This window comes from Cervus elaphus, chromosome 15 (genome assembly GCF_910594005.1).
Source record: "Cervus elaphus chromosome 15, mCerEla1.1, whole genome shotgun sequence".
NCBI lineage: Eukaryota > Metazoa > Chordata > Mammalia > Artiodactyla > Cervidae > Cervus > Cervus elaphus.
In genome coordinates, this window is record NC_057829.1 from 27,848,486 (window position 1) to 27,869,463 (window position 20,978).

Consider the following 20,978-nt stretch of genomic DNA (forward strand, 5'->3'; position numbering starts at 1 on the left):
TGAAGGTCAAAATGTTTCCCATATTCCTGGGTAATGCCTCCAATGGGACTTGCCTTCTGTAGCACCTTCAAGATGGGTCAATATTAGCCACGGGCAAATCAACAAAAATCCAGAACTGTTAATTCTACTGTAAAGCTACTTAGAGAAAATTCAAATTGCCAGATAAGAAAAAAGTTGTAGAAAGTGGACAATAACTATAGTTTATAAAGAAGAAAAGCTTCTCCTAAATTTTGAGAGACTTACTGGCAGGTCAGCCTTTTCAAACCAAAAGGGCCTCAAAGTTGCTGGGTATATTTGATAAATGGTACATATGTTTCTTTTCCTTTCTTTTTTTAATATTTAGCAATACAAAATGGAAGAAGCATCCAAATAAGAAACTTAAATTTAACCACATCTTTAAAACCATTTAACCTCATTTCTAGATGACCTCACAGACATAAAAATACAAAGATGTTCAATCCAGAATTATTTAAAATAGCCAAACCTGGAAACCAAATCAATGTCCATTAGTTAGGGATCAACTAGTTAAATTATGATAACATACAAAAGGCTATTCTGCAGACACTAAAAATAATGTAACTCTGTATCTATTGGCAACTAATGTGATCCACTGCGTATTACCGGGTAACGAAAGCTCATTATAGAAGACCATATATTACAAGTTGGGCTTCCCTTTATGGCTCGGCAATAAAGAATCTGCCTGCAATGCAGGAGACTGAGGTTTGATCCCTGGGTTGGGACAATCACCTGAAGGAGGAAATGCAGCCCACTCCAGTATTCTTGTCTGAAAAATCCCATGGACAGAGGAGCCTGGTGGGCTACAGCTCAAAGGGTCACCAAGAGTTGGACACCACTGAACGACTGAGCATGCACACACATAGTATATTGCAGCAGTTCTCAGATTTCTGGTCTCAGGAATCCTGTACACTGAAAGATTACAGAGGATTCCAAAGAACTTCTGTTTTTGTTTGTATGAGATATACAGTATAGACACTGATACACTGTACTTGAAAAAAAAACCCAGCCTCTCAATTTTTCTGTGACCCTTAAACTGCAGTAAAAGATCTTTCAAGGAAAAATTAATATTCAGTTCGGTTCAGTTGCTCAGTCGTGTCCGACTCTTTGTGACCCCATGAACCGCAGCACGCCAGGCCTCCCTGTCCATCATCAACTCCTGGAGTCTACCCAAACCCATGTCCATTGAGTCGGTGATGCCATCCAACCATCTCATCCTCCATCGTCCCCTTCTCCTCCTGCCCTCAATCTTTCCCAGCATCAGGGTCTTTTCAAATGAGTCAGCTCTTCGCATCAGGTGGCCAAACTATTGGAGTTTCAGCTTCAACATCAGTCCCTCCAATGAACACCCAGGACTGATCTCCTTTAGGATGGACTGGTTGGATCTCTTTGCAGTGCAAGGGACTCTCAAGACTCTCCTCCAACACCACAGTTCAAAAGCATCAATTCTTAGGCGCTCAGCTTTCTTTATAGTTCAACTCTCACATCCAAAAAGTTTATTTAAAAATAACAACACTGACTCCTATTAACAAAATAATGTACTTTATGGAAAAAAACTATATTCCCCACCCTACTCCCCACAAAATGTAGTACTGTTTTATACTTTGGCAAATCTCTTTAATGTCTGGCCCAAAGGAAGAAAGGTAGATTAGCTTCTGCATTATAGCAAGTGTTGTTAGTTAGGGCTGCCATAACAAAATACCACAGACTGGGTGGCTTAAACAGCATTTATTTTTTCAATAAATTCTGGAGGCTAGAAGTTCACAATTAAGGTGTTGGCAGACTTGGGAATTCCCTGGTATTTCAGTGGTTAAGACTCTGCTTTCACTGCTGGGCCTGGGTTCAATCACTGGGCACAACCAAAAAAAAGAAAAAGGTGCTGGGAGACTTGGCTTCTCTTATCTCCTCTTGGCTTGCAGATGTCTGCCTTCTTATTGTCACACATGATCTTTGCTCTGTGCATGCACATAGCTGATGCTTCTTTCTTTTCTGGTTGTCAAACGATCCTTTATTGAAGTATTTTCCTTTGTTGTCCTTAACTAGCAGGGCATTCCACTGGACCGCTGTTGATGTCATCCATGATGTCATTGAGGGCAGCAGCCATCAACATTGCAGTCCACAGACTGGGCAGTTCCTGGGATCTCTTTAATGATTCCAGACAGTTCTTGAACTAAAAATAAGCGCCACATCGGCTGGGCAACGCTGACAATCTCATCAAAAATTGTATTTCTACTGTGCTCAATGTTCTGCTTCTTCCTGTCTCTTGGACATTCCTTGAGGGTTTTGATGATCAGGGCAGAGGCAAAGGGAACTCCCTCAGTCTGGCCCTATCTGTTCCGTATTGGTCAGTTTCACTGTCATTCTCAGACCCTTCTAATCACCAGTTATTAGGTAATATTATCAACCAAACATTTTTGAAGACAGACCCAGGGACCGATATTGGTAGTCGGGGGTCCAATGTTTCTTCATGTGTCCAAATTTCCTCTCCTTATAAGGACATCAGTCAGACTGGCTTAGGGCCCACCATAACAGCCTCAGCCTCATTTTAAATTAACTACCTCTTTAAAGGCCCTATCTCAAAATAGTCACATTCTGAGGTCCTAGGGGGTGAGAGCTTTAACATATGAATTCTCAGGGGACACAATTCAGCCCATGACAGCAGGTGTAACGGGAAGTAGCTAGTAATAGCACAGCAGAAGTACTGAGAGCAAACTATCTCTAAAAAACACGTATCTAAAACCTAAAACTACCAACTTATAAAATTCTAGAAAACATAAGAATATACACACATACTATTCTATTAACCATCAGTGTGGTGATGTTACCATATCACATAGCCTCTGGAGACTCCAATGTACAGTCAGGAGAGAATTAGAGTGAAAAAGGCAAATTATATCTTAGTATTTTCATGAGAATAGTAGGATTTTCTCACCCCTCTAAAGGAATCAGGGACTCTGAGGGGTCCAAAAATTACATTTTGAGAACCACAGATACAAGCTTTATAAGACCTCGGGCAAATTTCTTAACCTTATTAAATCTCAATTTCTAAAATGAGGTATAACACCAACTTACTGACTTATCAGGGCTTCCCTGATAGCTCAGCTGGTAAAGAATCCATCTGCAATGTGGGAGACCTGCATTCAATCCCTGAGTTGGGAAGATCCCCTGGAGAAAACAAAGGCAACCCACTCCAGTATTCTGGCCTAGAGAATCCCATGAACTGTATAGTCCATGGGGTCACAAGAGTTGGACACAACTGAGCAACTTTCACTTCACTTCACTTTAACACTAACTTAAGTGGGCTTGTGAAGATTTAATGAATAAATACACGTTATTTACAAATAAATGACAAATGTGAATATTCTATTAATATTAGCTGTTATCATTTGTGAAAAATAACTGAGCAATATGACATATGTGCTTAAATGAATAAGAAGTAGTAGCCTGTGGATGAGGAAATTTATTTTTTAAATGAATACTTAAATTGAAGCACAACACACACACTGGAAAAAGTTTAAGACATTAAAGTATATAGCTTGATGATTTTTCACACAGTAAGCTTATTTTACCTTTAAGAGATCATTTTATTAACAACAAAGTTATTGATAAACAACCACAACAGCTGCCCCTTTTCTTACCTATAGCATCCTTGGGCTTTGCTATCCATCTTGATACAGGCATAAAGACAGAATCTGAGAGGTGTTCCTTAACTCATACCCCTCTGGTTTTCTTTAGCACCAGGAAAATGGCAGAGTGCAAGGGCAAACCTGAACTAAGCTTTGTGCCATTATGAAGCTGGATTCTCATCAGCGTCCAGTTTAATAAACTCTGAAGTTCACTTAAAAAATAACCATTATAAGTAAGATTTATCATGTCTCTACCAAGGGTATGGAGTTTATTTGGGGGTAACTCATTATGCCCCATCCAAAAAACCCACAAAATTATTCTCCATAACAAAATTCTTTTTATAACAATACAGATCTCATGTAACAATCATGGTAAGAGATTCTTTTCCCCCTCCTCTTCTTAAAAGAGTTAAGGGTGAAGCCAGTGGTGCCTTAAAAGTCAACCGGAGCGATGTTAGCTGTAACTTAACTCTATTTCAGTGCAGAATGAACTGCAAATTGGTAACACTAAGGGATACTGGATTATAAGTAGAGATCAAATCCTCCAACCTTGACCTCATTACAGTTTGGTGAAAGGGGACCTGGAGTCTTAAACAATTCTGTTAGCTCCATCAAAAATTATTTGCTTACACTGTTGCTCTTCATAAAATTTCTGTTATACATCAAAACTACCTGCTACTCCCTCTCCACAATAGTTGTTAAAAGTGTACTTTCTTTAGAGCTATGGTGTCTCAAAAATTTGTCTATTGGCATCCAGAAAAAAAAAAACAAACTTAAAACATTAACACATTTCCCCCCCAATTCTACCGATAACTACTAACCTACAAAATTCTACAAAACACAAAAATACACAGGCACACACACTATTAACCATTAGAGTGATGATGCCACCTTATCATGTAGCTGCTGGAAAACTCCACTTAACAGTAATGCTAAGTCCTTATATGCTTGGTTACCTCTAAATACTAAATAACAGAATTTCTGTTAAGAATTTATGACTCGGGGTAAAGAATCTGCCTGCCAGTGTAGGAGACATAGGTGCAATCCCTCGATTGGGAAGATCCCCTGGAGAAGGAACTGGCAATCCACTCCAGTATTCTTGCCTGGGAAATCCCATGGACAGAGAAGCCTGGCAGGCTACAGTCCATGGGGTCGTAAAAGAGTCGGACATAACTTAGCAACTAAACAACAAGAACATATAAAGTTACATTTTCCAAAAACAAAAATTTTATTTCTAAAAACAGAAATCATACCTCTGATACTCAAAAGAAGACATCTTTATTTCCTGGGATGGTAGCTGTCAGAAAAAAGCCAGTTAGACAGAAGCAGTACCAAGATGAGATGAGGGCACTCAACTCCACAGTCGATTCTGCTATTCAGTACTACCCCTGGGAGCACTTATTCCCATACACCATCGAACAATCAGAGGTGAGCGAAGTAAAAGCTCCACTTAAATAAAAACTGAATATTACCTGTAGAAAGCTTTTTTGGGGAAAAACCAACCCTGCAAGCACCAATATTAAGTCCTGGAAGAATAAAATAGCTATGCCAGTGAATAAGTGATGGCAGCATTGTATCCCGATGTACACCAAGGGGGTCAAACTAAAACTAAACAGGAATACCAAAAGAAAAACACAGTCACTTTAGAAATCCATTTATTCACAAATGATCTGTGCTGTCACAATGATAACAAATCTGAGTGTTACATACAGTCTCACCAGTTAGTGGTCTTATTAACACATGGGGTTCAGAATCAGACTTCTCAAACAGAAAGTAAGAAATCAGGATGAGACTAAGGAGTGAAGGAAAGACAGAGGCCATGGAGGGAGGAAAGCTGTGAGGGGGCAGGGATGAGAGGTGACAGTGAGGCTGGAGCTCCCTAGCAGAGAACATGGCAGGGCTGATGGGTGGGGCTAAGCAGAGGAGCCCCCGCCCTCTGCCGGTCTGCAGTAGAGGAGTGCCTTCTGTGGCTGACATTGTCCTGGGAAACTCTGCACAGTCCTGCTGATATCATCATTGTTCCAATTGCTGCTGCCCTGGGAAGTAAACAGAAAAGAGCCACAATACTGCAGCTCCATCAGTGGTATGAGAAGGCAAGGGTTAGGGTAGGGTGAAGGAACAGGAATTGAATAAGCATAAAAGGGACCAACCTCAGAAGAAAAAGGACAGATCAAAGTAAGAAGTTAAAACCTTTACCAGTTATCTTGCTTAAGTTAAAATTCTAAGTAGTAAAGGAACTGAAAGCAGGGTCTCAGATATTAATTTGTACACCCATGTTCACAGGGCATTCTTCACAACAGCCAAAAGGTGGAAGGAAACCAAGTGTCCACTGACGAAGAACTGGATAAACAAAATGCAGTACAATCGGCCCTCAACACATCCATGGATCCCACATCCGTGGAGTCAGTCAACTGTGGACCAAAAATATTCAGAAAGTTACGGAAAGGAAAACTTGAATTTACTGTGTGTCGGCAACTATTTACATGGCATTTACATTGTATTTGGTATTATAAGTAATTTAGAAATGATTTAAAGTATCCAGGATGGTATGTATAAGTTATATGCAAATACTATACCGTTTTATATAAGGGACTTGAGAATCCACAGATACAGAGGGAGGTCCTGGAACCAAGGGAAATTGAGGGATGACTGTATACACATCCAAAGGAATACTATTCATTCTTAAAAAGGAAGGAAGTCCCAACACATGCTACACATAGATAAAACTTGAGGGCATTATGTTAAGGAGAATAAGCCAGTCACAAAAAGACGAATATTGTATGATTCCACTTATACGAGGTAGTCAAATCCATAGACATAGAAAGTAAAATGGTGGTTGCCGGGGGAGCAAGGGGAAAAGAAGAGTTTTTTAATGGGTACAGAGTTTCAGATTTGCAAGACAAAAAGGTTCTGGAGATATTTCACAAGATGAATATAATTAAAATTACTGAACTGTACACTTTTAAGTGGTTTAAGACTGTAAAGTTTATGCTCTGTTTTTTTTACCACAATGAAAAAGAAATTCTGGGTACTGATTAAAAGTTAGAGCATAAGAGGAAAGGAAAAATACAAACCTTCTAGAATTTGTTGATATTTGATCTAGGTGGAGAGATTAATAAGATCACATATCTATAATTCTCTTAAAGTATTAATACAAAAGAGTTTAAAGGCTGGGGCAAAATCAGTAGGTATATAAGAAATACTGCAAGGCTGAGCTCCAATGGGCTTCAGAGGTACACTTCCAGAGAAGAGCTTTGGAAAGAGAGATAGATACTGTGAAAGATGAACAGGCATATGCTACAGGTACATGTTCTCCCCATGCCCAAAACTATCCTGGCTGACAGTGTGGTGATTGTGGACAACCATTAGACACCATGGCATCCTTGGGGAGCCACCCAGGGAAGTTATCACCCAATGTTCCACAGATGACACTTCTCCCTCAGCACCTTGTGAGGATGTTTAACTTCCAGTGCTTCCCAAGATCCACCTCAGGAGAAGTCAATTTGTCCACAGGAGGCATAGTTTCCAAAGCTGTCTACTGTGAACCTCTGAGAGATGTGAATTGAATTGAGCTTTAGGGTACCAAAGTAGAAGTTCTCAAATAGCTGAAAAGGAAAAATAAAAACCCAGAATGAGTATCCAAAGAAAATCACAGACAAAAATACTAAACATCAGATTCTCTTGTAAAAATCTCTTGCTATGTGTGTCCACAACAATCCCAACAAACCGCTTATGCTTTGTTTCTCAGTATTCTCATCTGAAAAATGATCCTAGAGAGCATGGATGGGAATGGGAGTGAGGTAAAAACAGCAACTCTTTGTCGACTGATTGAAAAGACTCCTCTGACAAAATGCACTAGAGAAAGAGGTCTGAGAAGCCAACTCCAAAGTGTGTCTATTGAGGAGACATGAGGAAGAACTTGTAACAAACATCCTGGGGCCATACCCTGATTCACACAGCCTAACAAAGCTGCTTCTATGGACTTTCAGTTACTGACCATGAGGAATGTTAAGTTTTGTTACAACCAGGATAAAATTTGATATAATACATTCCTCTACCTTATCAACAACATTTATTAGAAACAGTGACTAAAATAAACAGAAGATAAGGTTCCTGCCCTACAAATGATTTTGATAACCTAGTGAGGAGTTCAGAACACTCTCACACACAAAACAGCCAGGGAAACACTTCTATTGAATGATATAACAAGTACAAATGATAATGTTTATCAAAAACCTTTCATTAGACTTTGGATTCAAGCCAGCATCTTAAAGTAAATGCTCTTTACTACAATTCTTTATTTTAAAAGCTTTCAGCTTTGTCAGAGGAAGGGATGAGCCACACTCTGAGAAAGACCTACTCCTGTGATGAGCACATTTACAAGGCAGAATGCAAAATGACATCAGAATTCATCCCAAGAAAATTAAGCTACAATGCTTAGATAAGGAGTGTCAAAGAGCAAAGGGCTGCTCTTTTTCTGTTAGGATGCAAGAGTTGCTCTTTCTTAAATGTCAGCATGATCCCAAGAAAGCCTTTCAGTATGTGAACCAACAATGCTTGAGTAGAACCTAACGCTGAGACCTTTGCACACTAGCAAGTGACTGTCGTGTCTCTTCACTTATTTTTATACTCTCTCTACAGCCATGGACTTTAGCCATTGTCACCTTTTCTCTTCCTGCAATTAATGGCCTAGCAAAATGCCTGGGGTTCATTAAAGGCTAACTTTATAAAGCCCAGTAAATATTGATTCTTCAACATGACATCAACTTGACCCCAAAGATCTATTTAGAGGTTGTGTGCTGCATTGTCTTGTCTTTCAGAAAGGTGATCAGCTCTTGCCTGAATTGATTTACACAATTAACTTCTCTTCCTGGCTTTGGCAGCCTGTTCAAACCATATCTATCCTTTCATGTAAGAAAATACTGCCTGAAATGTTTATTTGCTAATCCCCTTTGCTGAACATTAATTTGAAGTGAAAACCACGTCAACAAGACTGACAGATTTGTAGCTTTACAAACTGAAGCCTTCTAGGTACAAAAAAGACATAACCAAATGGGCAATGAAAAACAAGACAAAAACAAAACTAAAAGGGAACTCATAATACTTCCAATGAGTTACTTTTTAGGGATTAGCAGCCCATGGTTCTCCTCTTTGTGCCTATGTTTCCATGTGATGGAGACACCACAGCTAGGAGCTGGAAGGTACTTATCTCTGACTTCACTTTGGCATGATTTGACAGGGAGATTTCTCATGCTTTAGGTTTGAAGCGAAGAGTAAATACAACTATAATGAAGTTAGCTGGGATGTGATTTCAATGAAGTCATTACAAAACTGAAACAGCAGACTGAACACAAATTCTCTTACTTCTCTAAGGCAAGAGCAGTGGGTGGGAAGAGTGAAGTCAGTCTAAACTTTCAACAGGCCATGTGAGAGCTGTGGACAGACACCACCACCCACAATACAAGACCATAAAGGGCAAGGACTCAAAAAGATGAGCAAGTCAAAGTACCTTCCTTATAAACTGCAAAGCACTACTGAAAAGTAAATATTGCCTATGATGTTTATAACATCTCTCTGCTCTTTCTGAAGTGATGAAGTGAAGTGAAAGTCGCTCAGTCGTGTCCGACTCTTTGACCCCATGGACTATACAGTTCATGGAATTCTCCAGGCCAGAATACTGGAGTAGGTAGCCTTTCTCTCCTCCAGGGGATCTTCCCAACCCAGGGATTGAACCCAGGTCTCCCCCACTGCAGGCACTTTTTAAAACCTGTCCTTATTCTACCTTCATAGGTCGCCATCTTCTTCTACACCTGTGGTAACATCTTAATCAAATGAATTTCTTATCCAAAGTCCCTACTGCAGTGTAAAGCTTCATTTTGGCCTTTTCTGTCCCCATGTCCTTGTTCTCTCTGTGTATTTATGATGATTTAGTAACAACCTTTCATAGTTATTTTATTTTTAGCCATTGTTATATCTTCAGTCTTAAGCTTTTGTTTTAGTTCTGCCAATTATTTCTAGTGATTCATTGAAATATAAGCACTCTGAAAGAAGGGTATTTTATGTTCTTCAAAGCTGAATTCCACTATAGGCTCTAACTGTAGCCAGGAGACTGCATATGATCAATAAATATTTGTTGGATAAAATGACAACAAAAACAAATGTTTAAAATGTCTGTGTACTTTGTGTTGGAAAAGAGAAAACATGGCCTTGTTTAGACGGATATAAAGATTTTATTTATAGATCACCGCCTAGGAATCCTTGAGGAGTTACTCAATGGTATTACTTCTAATTGTACCTCAACTGTAATTACTTGTGAAGAAAAAATTTATTAGTAACAGAAATTTCATATATTCTTTTAAATTTCTATGTTTCTTATTTTTCAAAGCCTGGTCTTGAATCAGAGTTTTGATCTGGAATGTCACTGAGCACCTGATGATGTGCATTTTCTTGCAAAGAGGCATATGACGTGGTGCTGTATCCCAGGCCATCTGGTTAGGGAGACGGGGTATGTGTCAGCAGAGAGGCATGTTGATGACATGGGTGTGTTCACCTTGTGACAAGTTATTGTGTTATGTATTCAATTAAAAAGTTTACCTAAAACAATATAGACAGTAAAGGTTAAGTGTGGGAGGAGAGGTACAGGCAATCAATAAACGCAACGGGAGGTAAGAAAACGATGGAGAGGGCTCGGTCTCTAGACAAGCCCTTTAGAAGAGACAGAAACTGAATTGGGCCTGGTAGCAGTCTAAGACTTAGAGAAGAGGAGGAGGGAGGGCAGCATGAAGGCAGAAATGGGTCTGGAGGGTCAAGGAGATCAGATTAGATGTATCGAGGGTTCCTAAAAAGAGGCAGTGAGAAGCACTAAGGCTAGAGACATAAGGAAGGTGAATCACATTAAGGGTGGATCCTGAGGGTGAGATTCAGAAGTGAGACTTCATTCTAGATGGTGGGAACCACTGAAGGCTTCTGAGGAAGCTAGGGGCCCAGGATGAAAACCAAAGGAAATTAATCTGGGTGTGATATATATTGTGCTAACTGGGGAAAGGAACAAGAGAATAAAGAAAAGGAGACCAGAGTAGTATTTAAGTTGTGACATACTGAGTGTCTCTTGACTAAAAAGTAGTAGTAGTGGGCCTAGAAAGATTGGAGCAGATGTGAAATACTATGAATGAAACACAGAACAGACTTTGTGATTTCTGGATATGAAGGAGGATACAGGAGACGAGAAAAGTCATGGATGACAGGGTAAAAGGTATGTGAGCGTACCAGTGATAGTAGCAGAACATTTCTGAGTGGGAGCGATTTTATAGGGAAAACAAAAACAATGCAGGTCCGTATCTTTAGCTGTGTGTCTCAAGCCCTTCTCCAGCCAAGGGTTTGCCTGGTATGCTCTGAGAATATAAATGAAAGGCACGAAATCTATAGCACAGTTAAGTGGAAGCACATTCCATAAAAAAACTTTACAACTGTTCATTTTTAAAAATTGAGTAGTAGTTCTCTATTAGGGACATGAACTACTTGCATGATGAATTGCAAATATATTTTCCCCCAGTTTGTCATTTGTCTTTTGACTTTACTTATGGTGATTTTTACCATGTCAATTTAAACTTTTATAAATTCAAATATATCATAACAGGAGATTTTTAAAACAAAGTTACCTAATGCAAATATCATTATATATTAAAAGATCAAGGTGAACAACAAACATATAAGTGTTGACAATAACACTAATGAAATAAAGATCATAACAGCCAGAGTTTACTGAGTAACCATGCATGTCAGGCATTACACTTTGGGCTGTATGTGATTATCTGATGGCCTCCTTATTTTGGAGTTGAACGTGAAGTTTAAAAGGCTAAAGTAACTTGCCCAAGAATACAAAGCAAATAAACACTAGAAAACTGACATTCATAAAGTCTGAAAAAGGGAAAAAAAAGGAAACTAAGATTAAAACTCAGAACTTACATACAAACCAGAAACAGACCCATAGACATAGAAAACAAATGTCTGGTTACCAAAGAGGAAAGTGGGGGAGAGATAAGTTAGGAATTTGGGATTAACCTATACACACTGCTGCTGCTGCTGCTGCTAAGTCGCTTCAGTTGTGTCTGACTCTGTGCGACCCCATAGATGGCAGCCCACCAGGCTCCCTCGTCCCTGGGATTCTCCAGGCAAGAACACTGGAGTGGGTTGCCATTTCCTTCTCCAATGCATGAAAGTGAAAAGTGAAAGTGAAGTTGCTCAGTGGTGTCCGACTCTTAGCGACCCCATGGACTGCAGCCTACCAGGCTCCTCCATCCATGGGATTTTCCATGCAAGAGTACTGGAGTGGGTTGCCATTGCCTTCTCTGAACCTATACACACTATTATATATAAAATAGATAACCAACAAGGACCTACTGTCTAACACTGGGAACTATACTCAATAATCTGAAAAAAAAAAAAAATATATACATGTATGCACAAGTGAATCACTTTGCTGTATACCTGAAACAAACACAACATTGTAAATCAATCATACTTCAATTCCAGTGGTCATGTACGAATGTCAGAGTTGGACCATATAGAAGGCTGAGCGTAGAAGAATTGATGCTTTCAAACTGTGGTGCTAGAGAAGACTCTCAAGAGTCCCTTGGACAGCAAGGAGATCAAACCAATCAGTCCTAAAGGAAATCAACTCTGAATCAACTGGAAGGACTGATGCTGAAGCTGAAGCTCCAATACTTTGGCCACCTGATGCAAAGAACCAACTCACTGGAAAAGACCCTGATGCTGGGAAAGACTGAAGGCAGGAGGAGAAGGGGGTGATAGAGGAGGAGGTGGTTGGATGGCATCACCAATTCAATGGACATGAGTTTGAGCAAACTCCAGGAGATAGTGAGGGAAAGGGAAGCCTAAAGTACTGCAATTCATCGGGTTGCAAAGAGTTGGGCATGACTGAGCGACTGAACAATACTTTGATTAAAAAAAAAAAAGACTCCATGTTCATGGATTGGAACAATCAATATAGTGAAAATGAATATACTACCCAAAGCAATCTACAGATTCAATGCAATCCCTATCAAGCTACCAATGGTATTTTTCACAGAACTAGAACAAATAATTTCACAATTTGTATGGAAATAGAAAAAACCGTCAATAACCTTGAGAAAGAAGAATGGAACCAGAGGAATCAATCTGCCTGACTTCAGACTATATTACAAAGCTACAGTCATCAGGACAGTATGGTACTGGCACAAAGACAGAAATACAGATCAATGGAACAAAACATAAAACCCAGAGATAAATCCATGCTCCTGTGGACGCCTTATCTTTGACAAAGGAGGCAAGAATATACAATGGAGAAAAGACAATCTCTTTAAAAAAAGTGGTGCTGGCGAAACTGGTCAACTACCTGTAAAAGAATGAAACTAGAACACTTTCTAACACCATACACAAAAACAAACTCAAAATGGATTAAAGATCTAAACGTAAGACCAGAAACTATAAAACTCCTAGAGGAAAACAAAGGCAAAACATTCTCTGATATAAATCACAGCAGGATACTCTATGACCCACCTCCCAGAGTAACAGAAATAAAAGCAAAAATAAACAAATGGGACCTAATTAAACTTAAAAGCTTTTGCACAACAAAGGAAACTATAAGCAAGGTGAAAAGACAGCCTTCAGAATGGGAGAAAATAACAGCAAATGAAGCAACTGACAAAGAATTAATCTAAAAAAGATATAAGCAGCTCATGCAGCTTAATACCAGAAAAATAAATGACCCAATCAAAAGATAGGCCAAAGAACTAAACAGACATTTCTCCAAAGAAGACACACAGATGGCTAACAAACACATGAAAAGATGCTTAACATCACTCATTATCAGAGAAATGCAAATCAAAACCACAATGAGGTAACATCTCACAATGGTCAGAATGGCTGCTATCAGAAAGTCTACAAACAATAAATGCTGGAGAGGGTGTGGAGAAAAGGGAACTCTTACACTGTTGGTGGGAATGCAAACTAGTACAGTCACTATGGAGAACAGTGTGGAGATTCCTTAAAAAACTGGAAATAGCACTGCCATATGACCCACAACCCAGCAATCCCCCTGTGGGGCATACACACCCAAGAAACCAGAACTGAAAGAGACACGTGTACCCCAATGTTCATTGAAGCACTGCTTACAATAGTTAGGACATGGAAGCAACCTAGATGTCCATCAGCAGACAAATGGATAAGAAAGCTGTGGTACATATACACAATGGAATATTACTCAGCTATTAAAAAGAATGCATTTAAATCAGTTCTAATGAGGTGGATGAAACTGGAGCCTATTATACAGAGAGAAGTAAGTCACAAAGAAAAACACCAATACAGTATATTAACGCATATATATGGAATTTAGAAAGATGGTAACAATGACCCTATATGCGAGACAGCAAAAGAGACACAAATATAAAGAACAGACTTTTGGACTCTGTGGGAGAAGGTGAGGGTGGGATGATTTGAGAGAATAGCATTGAAACATGCATGTTACCATATGTGAAACAGATCACCAGTCCAAGTTCAATGCATGAAACACGGCACTCAAAGCCAGTGCACTGGGACAACCCTGAAGGATGGGATAGGGAGGGAGGTGGGAGGGGAGTTTAGGATGGGGGACACATAAACTCCCATGGCTGATTCATGTCAATGTATGGCAAAAACCAGTACAATGTTATAAAGTAATTAGCCTCCAATTAAAAAAAAAAAAAAGACCCAAACTCAGGCAGCCTAACTCTAGAGTCTAAGCTCTTTAACCTGTACACTCTTTCCTAGTAGGTGAGATCCCTTAAAACCTGGCCCTGTTAAACTACAGACAGGAAGCTTGACTCACAAAACTCCCAAAGGCTGAGATGAACATATTCTTTCCTTGTTACTTCTACTTTCACTGTCATCTCTTATCTTGGACCTGGTTTAAGAATCAGTGGCTCTAGTTCAGCTGGAAGAATTTTAATTGAATTTTGGTTGAAAATAAGCACAAATCAACTAAATGGCTCCATTTAATTAGGTACCTGAATGGAGAAGAAGAAAAAGCTTAAACTGCAAGTTTAGAAAAGAAAAGAGAAACTTGGTTGCTCCTTTTAGGCTAAGTAGTCCAAGAAGAGCAAAGTGATCTATTGTTTAGAAAATAAAAGACAGAACAGGAAAATTTTAAATTCAAAAAGAATTACAGCAAGGTATTTAAATCATGTTGAATTTTTTCTCTTCACTGTTGTTTTATAACAATTCCTTGGGGATTTTGAAACCTAAACCTTTTTCTTTCTGAAAACATTTCTCTCTGATGTGCACACACATAGAGCCCTGTTGTGCTCGAAGCCAGTATTTTTTAAAGTCTGCCATAAAGGAACAAAACAATGAACAGCTGCACAAAACTACAAATATTTGGTGAGAAAATAAAAACGGAGTTTAAGACCGCCAATATTTGCAACATCACTTGTAAGTAATATGTACTAATTTGGACAATTTAAGAAGAAAATTTTAAACCTAAGTATGACATTTGAAAAATGTCAGCCATACAGCTGCTATCCTTTATTGACTACACTACTCACAGTTATCTTCAGAAAATTAAACAAAGTTTTCCTATTACCAAGTAAAGAGAGAAATGTGAACCACCAAGATGAAAACGTTTTTGGTCAAAACCAAAGCTTCCCTGATAGAATCTCAAGACCAAGGTCTAACCATCTTGCTGCCCCCTGCTCACATGATCTGTGAAGCCTACCATTTTTTAGTTTGTACATGGTTGTTTCCTAGGGAAAACACAGAAGGAATTATTATTTCTGGTAGTATAGTGGTACACACTGAAAGAAAGCAAATAGCAAGACTTCAGGGCTAATTGTGGTCATTTTTCCTTACACTCATTTCAGACCTTCTGCTCTTTCCTCTCAGGCTCCATGACACAACCATAAAATACCAGAAATAATTCCACATGTGATGAGGCTGAAAAGATGAGTCTGAAAATCTCAGTGAGAGGTGGGGAGGAGAGTAAAAAGGAACCTTCTCATATCTACAATCTGAAGCTACAGAACTGAATGAATGGCCAATCCTCAACAGCATGACAGACATGTTGGAGATCCCTGTTTATTGGACTTCCCAAATAAGACCCGCCCTCTTTCTTCAATCTTAGACAAAGTAGTGGCCACTCTCTTCAAAGATTTCTCCTATAAGAAAATCTATTTCTTGTGCTAGGTAGACTCAGCGAGCTATCTGCTGTCTAATATGACTTCAAAAAGAAGAAACTCAGTTTTGAAGTCTAAAATGAAGATTCAAAATATGTAATTCCTGGTAAAAGAAATAAAAGCCAAAATGAAAAAATGGCATCTAATTAAACTTAAAAGCTTTGCATAACAAAGGAAATCAATGACAAAATGAAAAGAAAACCTAATGAATGGGACAAAGTATTTGCAAATGATATGGCTGATAAGGGGTTAATATCCAAAATAAATAAACAGCTCAGACACCTCAGTAACAACCAAAAACAAAAAAATTAAAGAATGGGCAGAAGACCTGAATAGACACTTTCCCAAAAAAGACATACAGATGACTAAAAAGCACATGAAAAGATGTTCAACATCATTCATTATTAGACAAATGAAATGCAGATGGAAACAACAATGAGATAACACCTCACACTTGTTAGAATGGCTATCATCAAAGAGTCAATAACAAATGCTGATGAGGATGTAGAGAAAAGGGAATCCTCCTACACTGCTGGTGGAAATGTAAACTGGTACAGTCACTATGTAAACTGGTACATCAGGCATGGAGGTTCTTTATAAAACTAAAACAGAATATGACCCCATCATTCCACTTCTGGGTATATATTTAAAAAAAAATTTTTAAACACCAATTCAAAAAAATACACACACATTAATATTCATAGCAGCACTGTTACATAACAGCCAAGAAATGAAAGCAAAGTATCCATCAGTAGATGAATAAATAAAGAAGATGTGGTGTATCTAATATATATATATACACATATACACACACATTCATACATATACACATATAAATATTTTTGTGTGTGTATATACAGGAATATTACTCTGCTATAAAAAAAAGAATAAATTATGTCATTTGCAACAACATGGATAAACCTAGAGAGCACTATGCTTAGCTTAAATATGTCAGGCAGAAAAAGACAAATATTATATGTTATCACTTATATATAAAATCTAAAAAATAAAACGAATATACACAGCAAAATAGAAACAGACTCACAGATATAGAAAACAGATCAGTGGATACCAGTGTGGAGAGGAAGAGGGAAGGGGCAAGATAGGGATATGAGATTAAGAGACACAAAATACTATGCAGAAAATAGATAAGCAACAAAGATATATCATACACTATAGGGAATCATAGCCATTACTTTGAAATAACTTTAAATGGAGTATAATCGATAAAAATATTGAATCACTCTGCTGCACACCTGAAACTAACATAATATTGTAAATCAACTATATATTTTTTTAAATGTAAGTCCTATGAAATTTATAGTCATTCTCGATATATGCGAGTTAAACTAACTCTTAGAACATAACCTGGTGCAACTGAAAATAATACTAGTATTCAATTAATGCAAGTATTTAGAAGGACAGAGTGGGTCCTGTTTCTCCCCCAACAAAGGATGATCTTCATTGTTTCCATGTATGGAAATTAGACTTTTGAAGCCTAAAACTCACAGAGATAGCAAATGCACACTACTTCGAAGTTTTCCCAGTGTTTTTCTTCTATAATCTGTTTTGCCAACTTCTATTTCTCACAATTACCTCCTGTTTACAGATAAAAGTAACGGTAATAATACCATTTTGTACTTAATAGTAATGCTCACCCACTTCCCTCCTTACCAGGGATGGTATGAGGATAAATGGAAGACAGTCTGACAAACACTTTGAGCTCTTTGGAAGGCACTCCTGCAGGAAGCCTTGCTGAGGCTAAATAACACCTTTCATCTAAGGATCTATAAGTATCTCACAAAGCCCAGATCATTAACCCTTCCAAAAATCACTGTGACATGAAGCAGAGCTCAGCATTACTATCCTCATTTAAAAGATAAGAAACAGAGACAGGCTAGGACCATTACCACTGTGCTATAAATTTAATAGTTTCTGGGACCAGGCCTAGAACACAGGCCAGTAGCAGGCCATGTCTACATGGCAGCATGCATTTGTCTGACAATCTGAATAACAAATCTGTACGAAAGAATGCTAAGTGGGGAAGAAGAACCATTTGTGGGCTATGGGTATGCAATCTGACAGAAAAGGAAGTGGTCACTTGGTTTTGTGGCCATGAAACAGAAATAAGTAATGTGAAAAAACTTTAATCATAGCCCTTGGAGGATCCTAATTGAAAACAACAAAATAAATAATGGTATACTTCAGAAGTATTCTTCACCCAATTGGCCTCCAGGTACAATAATAAAAAGACTTTAGGCAGTAAACAGAAAGATGTGGACATCAGACTAAAAATATAAAAATTTGAAAAATACCACACAGCTTTTCATATGCTATATTGCTAATCTCATTTAAGAGTTAGGATCACAAATAAGTTTCTTTTCCCACAAGTTAAGTTTTGTTTCAAAGTCTTATTTGTTAAAATCCCCCAATTCTTAAAAAATGATTCTGAGTTTCTGTCAAGGAACCCAGCAATTCCAACTTGCAAACCTTCTTGTACCTTTCATTTTCCTTCTGGCTATGTGTGAGATTACTTCTGAAGAGAGCAAATATGAGAGATGCAAAGAGACAAGAAGGAGAATGATGATCCAACACCTCAGGTTCAAAACACCTTTCATCTACATAAAAAATATTCATACAGGCTGCATTCACATGGATTCTTTCTAAATCTTCATGGAAGAATACAATGGAGTCTATTCACACTGAGGTAAGCCATGTCCCTCCAAACACACACAAACATACACAACTTCACCTGAAAATCAAAGATAGAAACTTATTTTTTATTGAAGAGAGAAATCAAAACAGTTCTTAGGGCAAATGAGACATAAGTGCTTTCCTGTCAATAACCACACAGCTACTAGTCTCTCCCTCAATTTTTCCATCTTTACACAGGGACAACACCTTACAAGGATATTCTGCAGTTACAGGAAGATAAACTATCAGACGGTATTTTGAGCTCTATTATTGTCACTCACCAACTAAAACCTCCAATGCATCATCACAGGACAAAAAGCAGCTTCCTTAAAAAAATAAGAAAAGTCAAGTAGGAACTGATAGCTTACAGTCTCTGCAGTCATCAACTGGCCTCATGGGGCTGTAATATTTTTAAAGAATGGAGGAGAAACATCTACTTCAGAATAAAAGCCAACGTGGCTGTTAGGTGGCTATTCTCCCAGTCTTCTCCAAATATAGCCCCAACTCCACCTCAGATACCACATCTAATCTGAAATCTGAGACTGCAGTAATCAGTGGTGAGACAGCCAATAATAACAGCTAATAACAGCCAATAAAAATGGGACATAATGTATTTCCAGAAGGCCAGGGGCACCTCACAGCCAAGGAACAAGTCAAGGCCAGTCTGCGTGAGAAGTAATCCTTATCATCAACTACCTCGGTAATCAGAGGACTCAGCCACGATTTTCCAACCTATCAGCACATCACTCCTGCTTTGGGCACCTCCATTACATCAGTACCAAAAAGCTTGCATGTCACCAGAGCCGAAGTCTCATCTCCACTGACTTCAATGGCATGGGAATGTCATCAGGCTGTGCACACAGAATAGGAACATGAACTTCCCTCATTGATTCTGCTCTCCCAAACCATGTGCCTGTCTTGGCTGCAGTGAACATGAGGAATGTTATGAGGAGCCTGACCTGAAGAGCCGCCAGGCAGAAGCCAGACAAACAGCCAAGGAATGAAGGCTTTAAAACCTCCTTCAAATAATTTCGCAGGGTTGCACTTCTGGATGTGTGGCCTGGGCCTCACTGCTGACGTGAGGATTATCAAGTTTAAGACTCAGCTGGTAAGGTCAAATGACCTATTAAGAGAGTGAATTAAAACCATTCTAGACAAACAGAATGCCAGGCAGTTCTGCTGAGCACCTCAATACTCAAAATGCCAAGGGACTTCCCCTCCCCTCCCTTCCCTTTTCGGTTTTTGAAAGTAGCAAGAAAAAAAATGTGGGGTGGAGGTAGGAGGCAGGAAGAGAGAAGAGGCTGTGCTGACACGGCTGAAGAACCCGAACTCATCTCAGCACACACCAGCACGCTCTGCCAGTTTCCACAGCAGCATGCAGAATTAGCATCAGAGAGAGGCTGCTGGGAGTCAGTTTGCTGCAAAATTACTTCCGGAGAAAGCCTTGCCTTCAGGCATGGATATTATTGCTTCTTCAGAGCAAAACTGCCCCAGGTGGCTGCTGGCGAGCAGGAACTGTTCAATGCCCTACGCTGGTGCCCACCAACCCTAAGGGCAGATGCCCTTTCAGAATCTAGCTTGTTTCCACAGATAAATTCCTTCCCTCAGAAGGTGGCCGCCTAATGCTCATTCAAATGTGTTACCACTCTTACTTTCAGCTTGGTCATCTTCCCTCAGGGACTACTCATAACTGTCCCTCAAACAACAGCAACAGGAGGTAAGTGTTTGATCTTTGTATCATACATATCATACAGGAGAAAGGAAGTGCCAGTCAGCAGAAAGGGGCAGAGATGATTTCTGCTCAGCCTGGGGGTTCTCTGGGCAAGTGGCTTCAGGCTGGCAGGGCACAAAGATGCTGACTATTGTGTCAAGTGACAAACTCGGAAAAAGAACAATGAGATGGGAGAAAAGGTCATCAGGTGCAGCCACCTCCACTCCAACTTTTCCAATGACAGGACAGCAATCAGAAGAGTTTAAAGAGCAAATCAGAGGCCCCTTGGCAACATCAGGCACTGGCAAGAGTATATATACATATAAATAAGAGCTGTCCAAAAAATAGCTGGGTTTGAAATGCTTCCTTGGAAGATGGGAGAGAGGTTGCCACATGTTATCTTAGATTTTCAACTAAATCATCTTATCTCATTAGACAACAAAACATGAAATATTCTGTCCTCTGTCAGGACCATAGGAAACCTGCTTTCAGTAGCACCGATGCAACATTATCTACTATGACACACTCTTATCTGTAATCCAGTCCAGATGGCCTCCTTCCCTTCTGCAAAGGTGTGGGCTAAACGCCAAATAAGCAAAAGGCCTTGGGAAAGGCCTTCCCACCCCGCCGACACACTTCAGGAGTTGCAAGATCTCTACAATTTAAGGAACTGGTATCAAAATTTTTTTTTTTTTGGTATCAATGTTTTAACTTACAACTGAGAGA

At 39.1% G+C, this 20,978-nt stretch overlaps 1 protein-coding gene across 7 annotated transcripts in view; it reads right to left on the reverse strand.

The window, feature by feature from the left end:
- Window positions 1-5,279: 5,279 nt before the first annotated feature.
- The window catches only part of ASCC1 (activating signal cointegrator 1 complex subunit 1), a 104,795-nt gene continuing 89,096 nt past the window's right edge, over window positions 5,280-20,978 (reverse strand). For 3 of the 7 annotated variants that reach the window (XR_006345312.1, XM_043925290.1, XM_043925292.1), the window contains 2 exons: window positions 7,088-7,246; window positions 5,280-6,052 (listed from right to left, as the gene is read on the reverse strand). Coding sequence is in view for 5 of the 7 variants with exons in the window: in XM_043925290.1 (XP_043781225.1) it covers window positions 7,130-7,246 (117 nt within the window). In the remaining 2 variants the exon portion in view is untranslated. Of the gene's footprint in view, window positions 7,247-20,978 lie in introns of all 7 variants that reach the window. The other 4 variants (XR_006345313.1, XM_043925293.1, XM_043925294.1 and 1 more) reach the window with 3 other exon arrangements.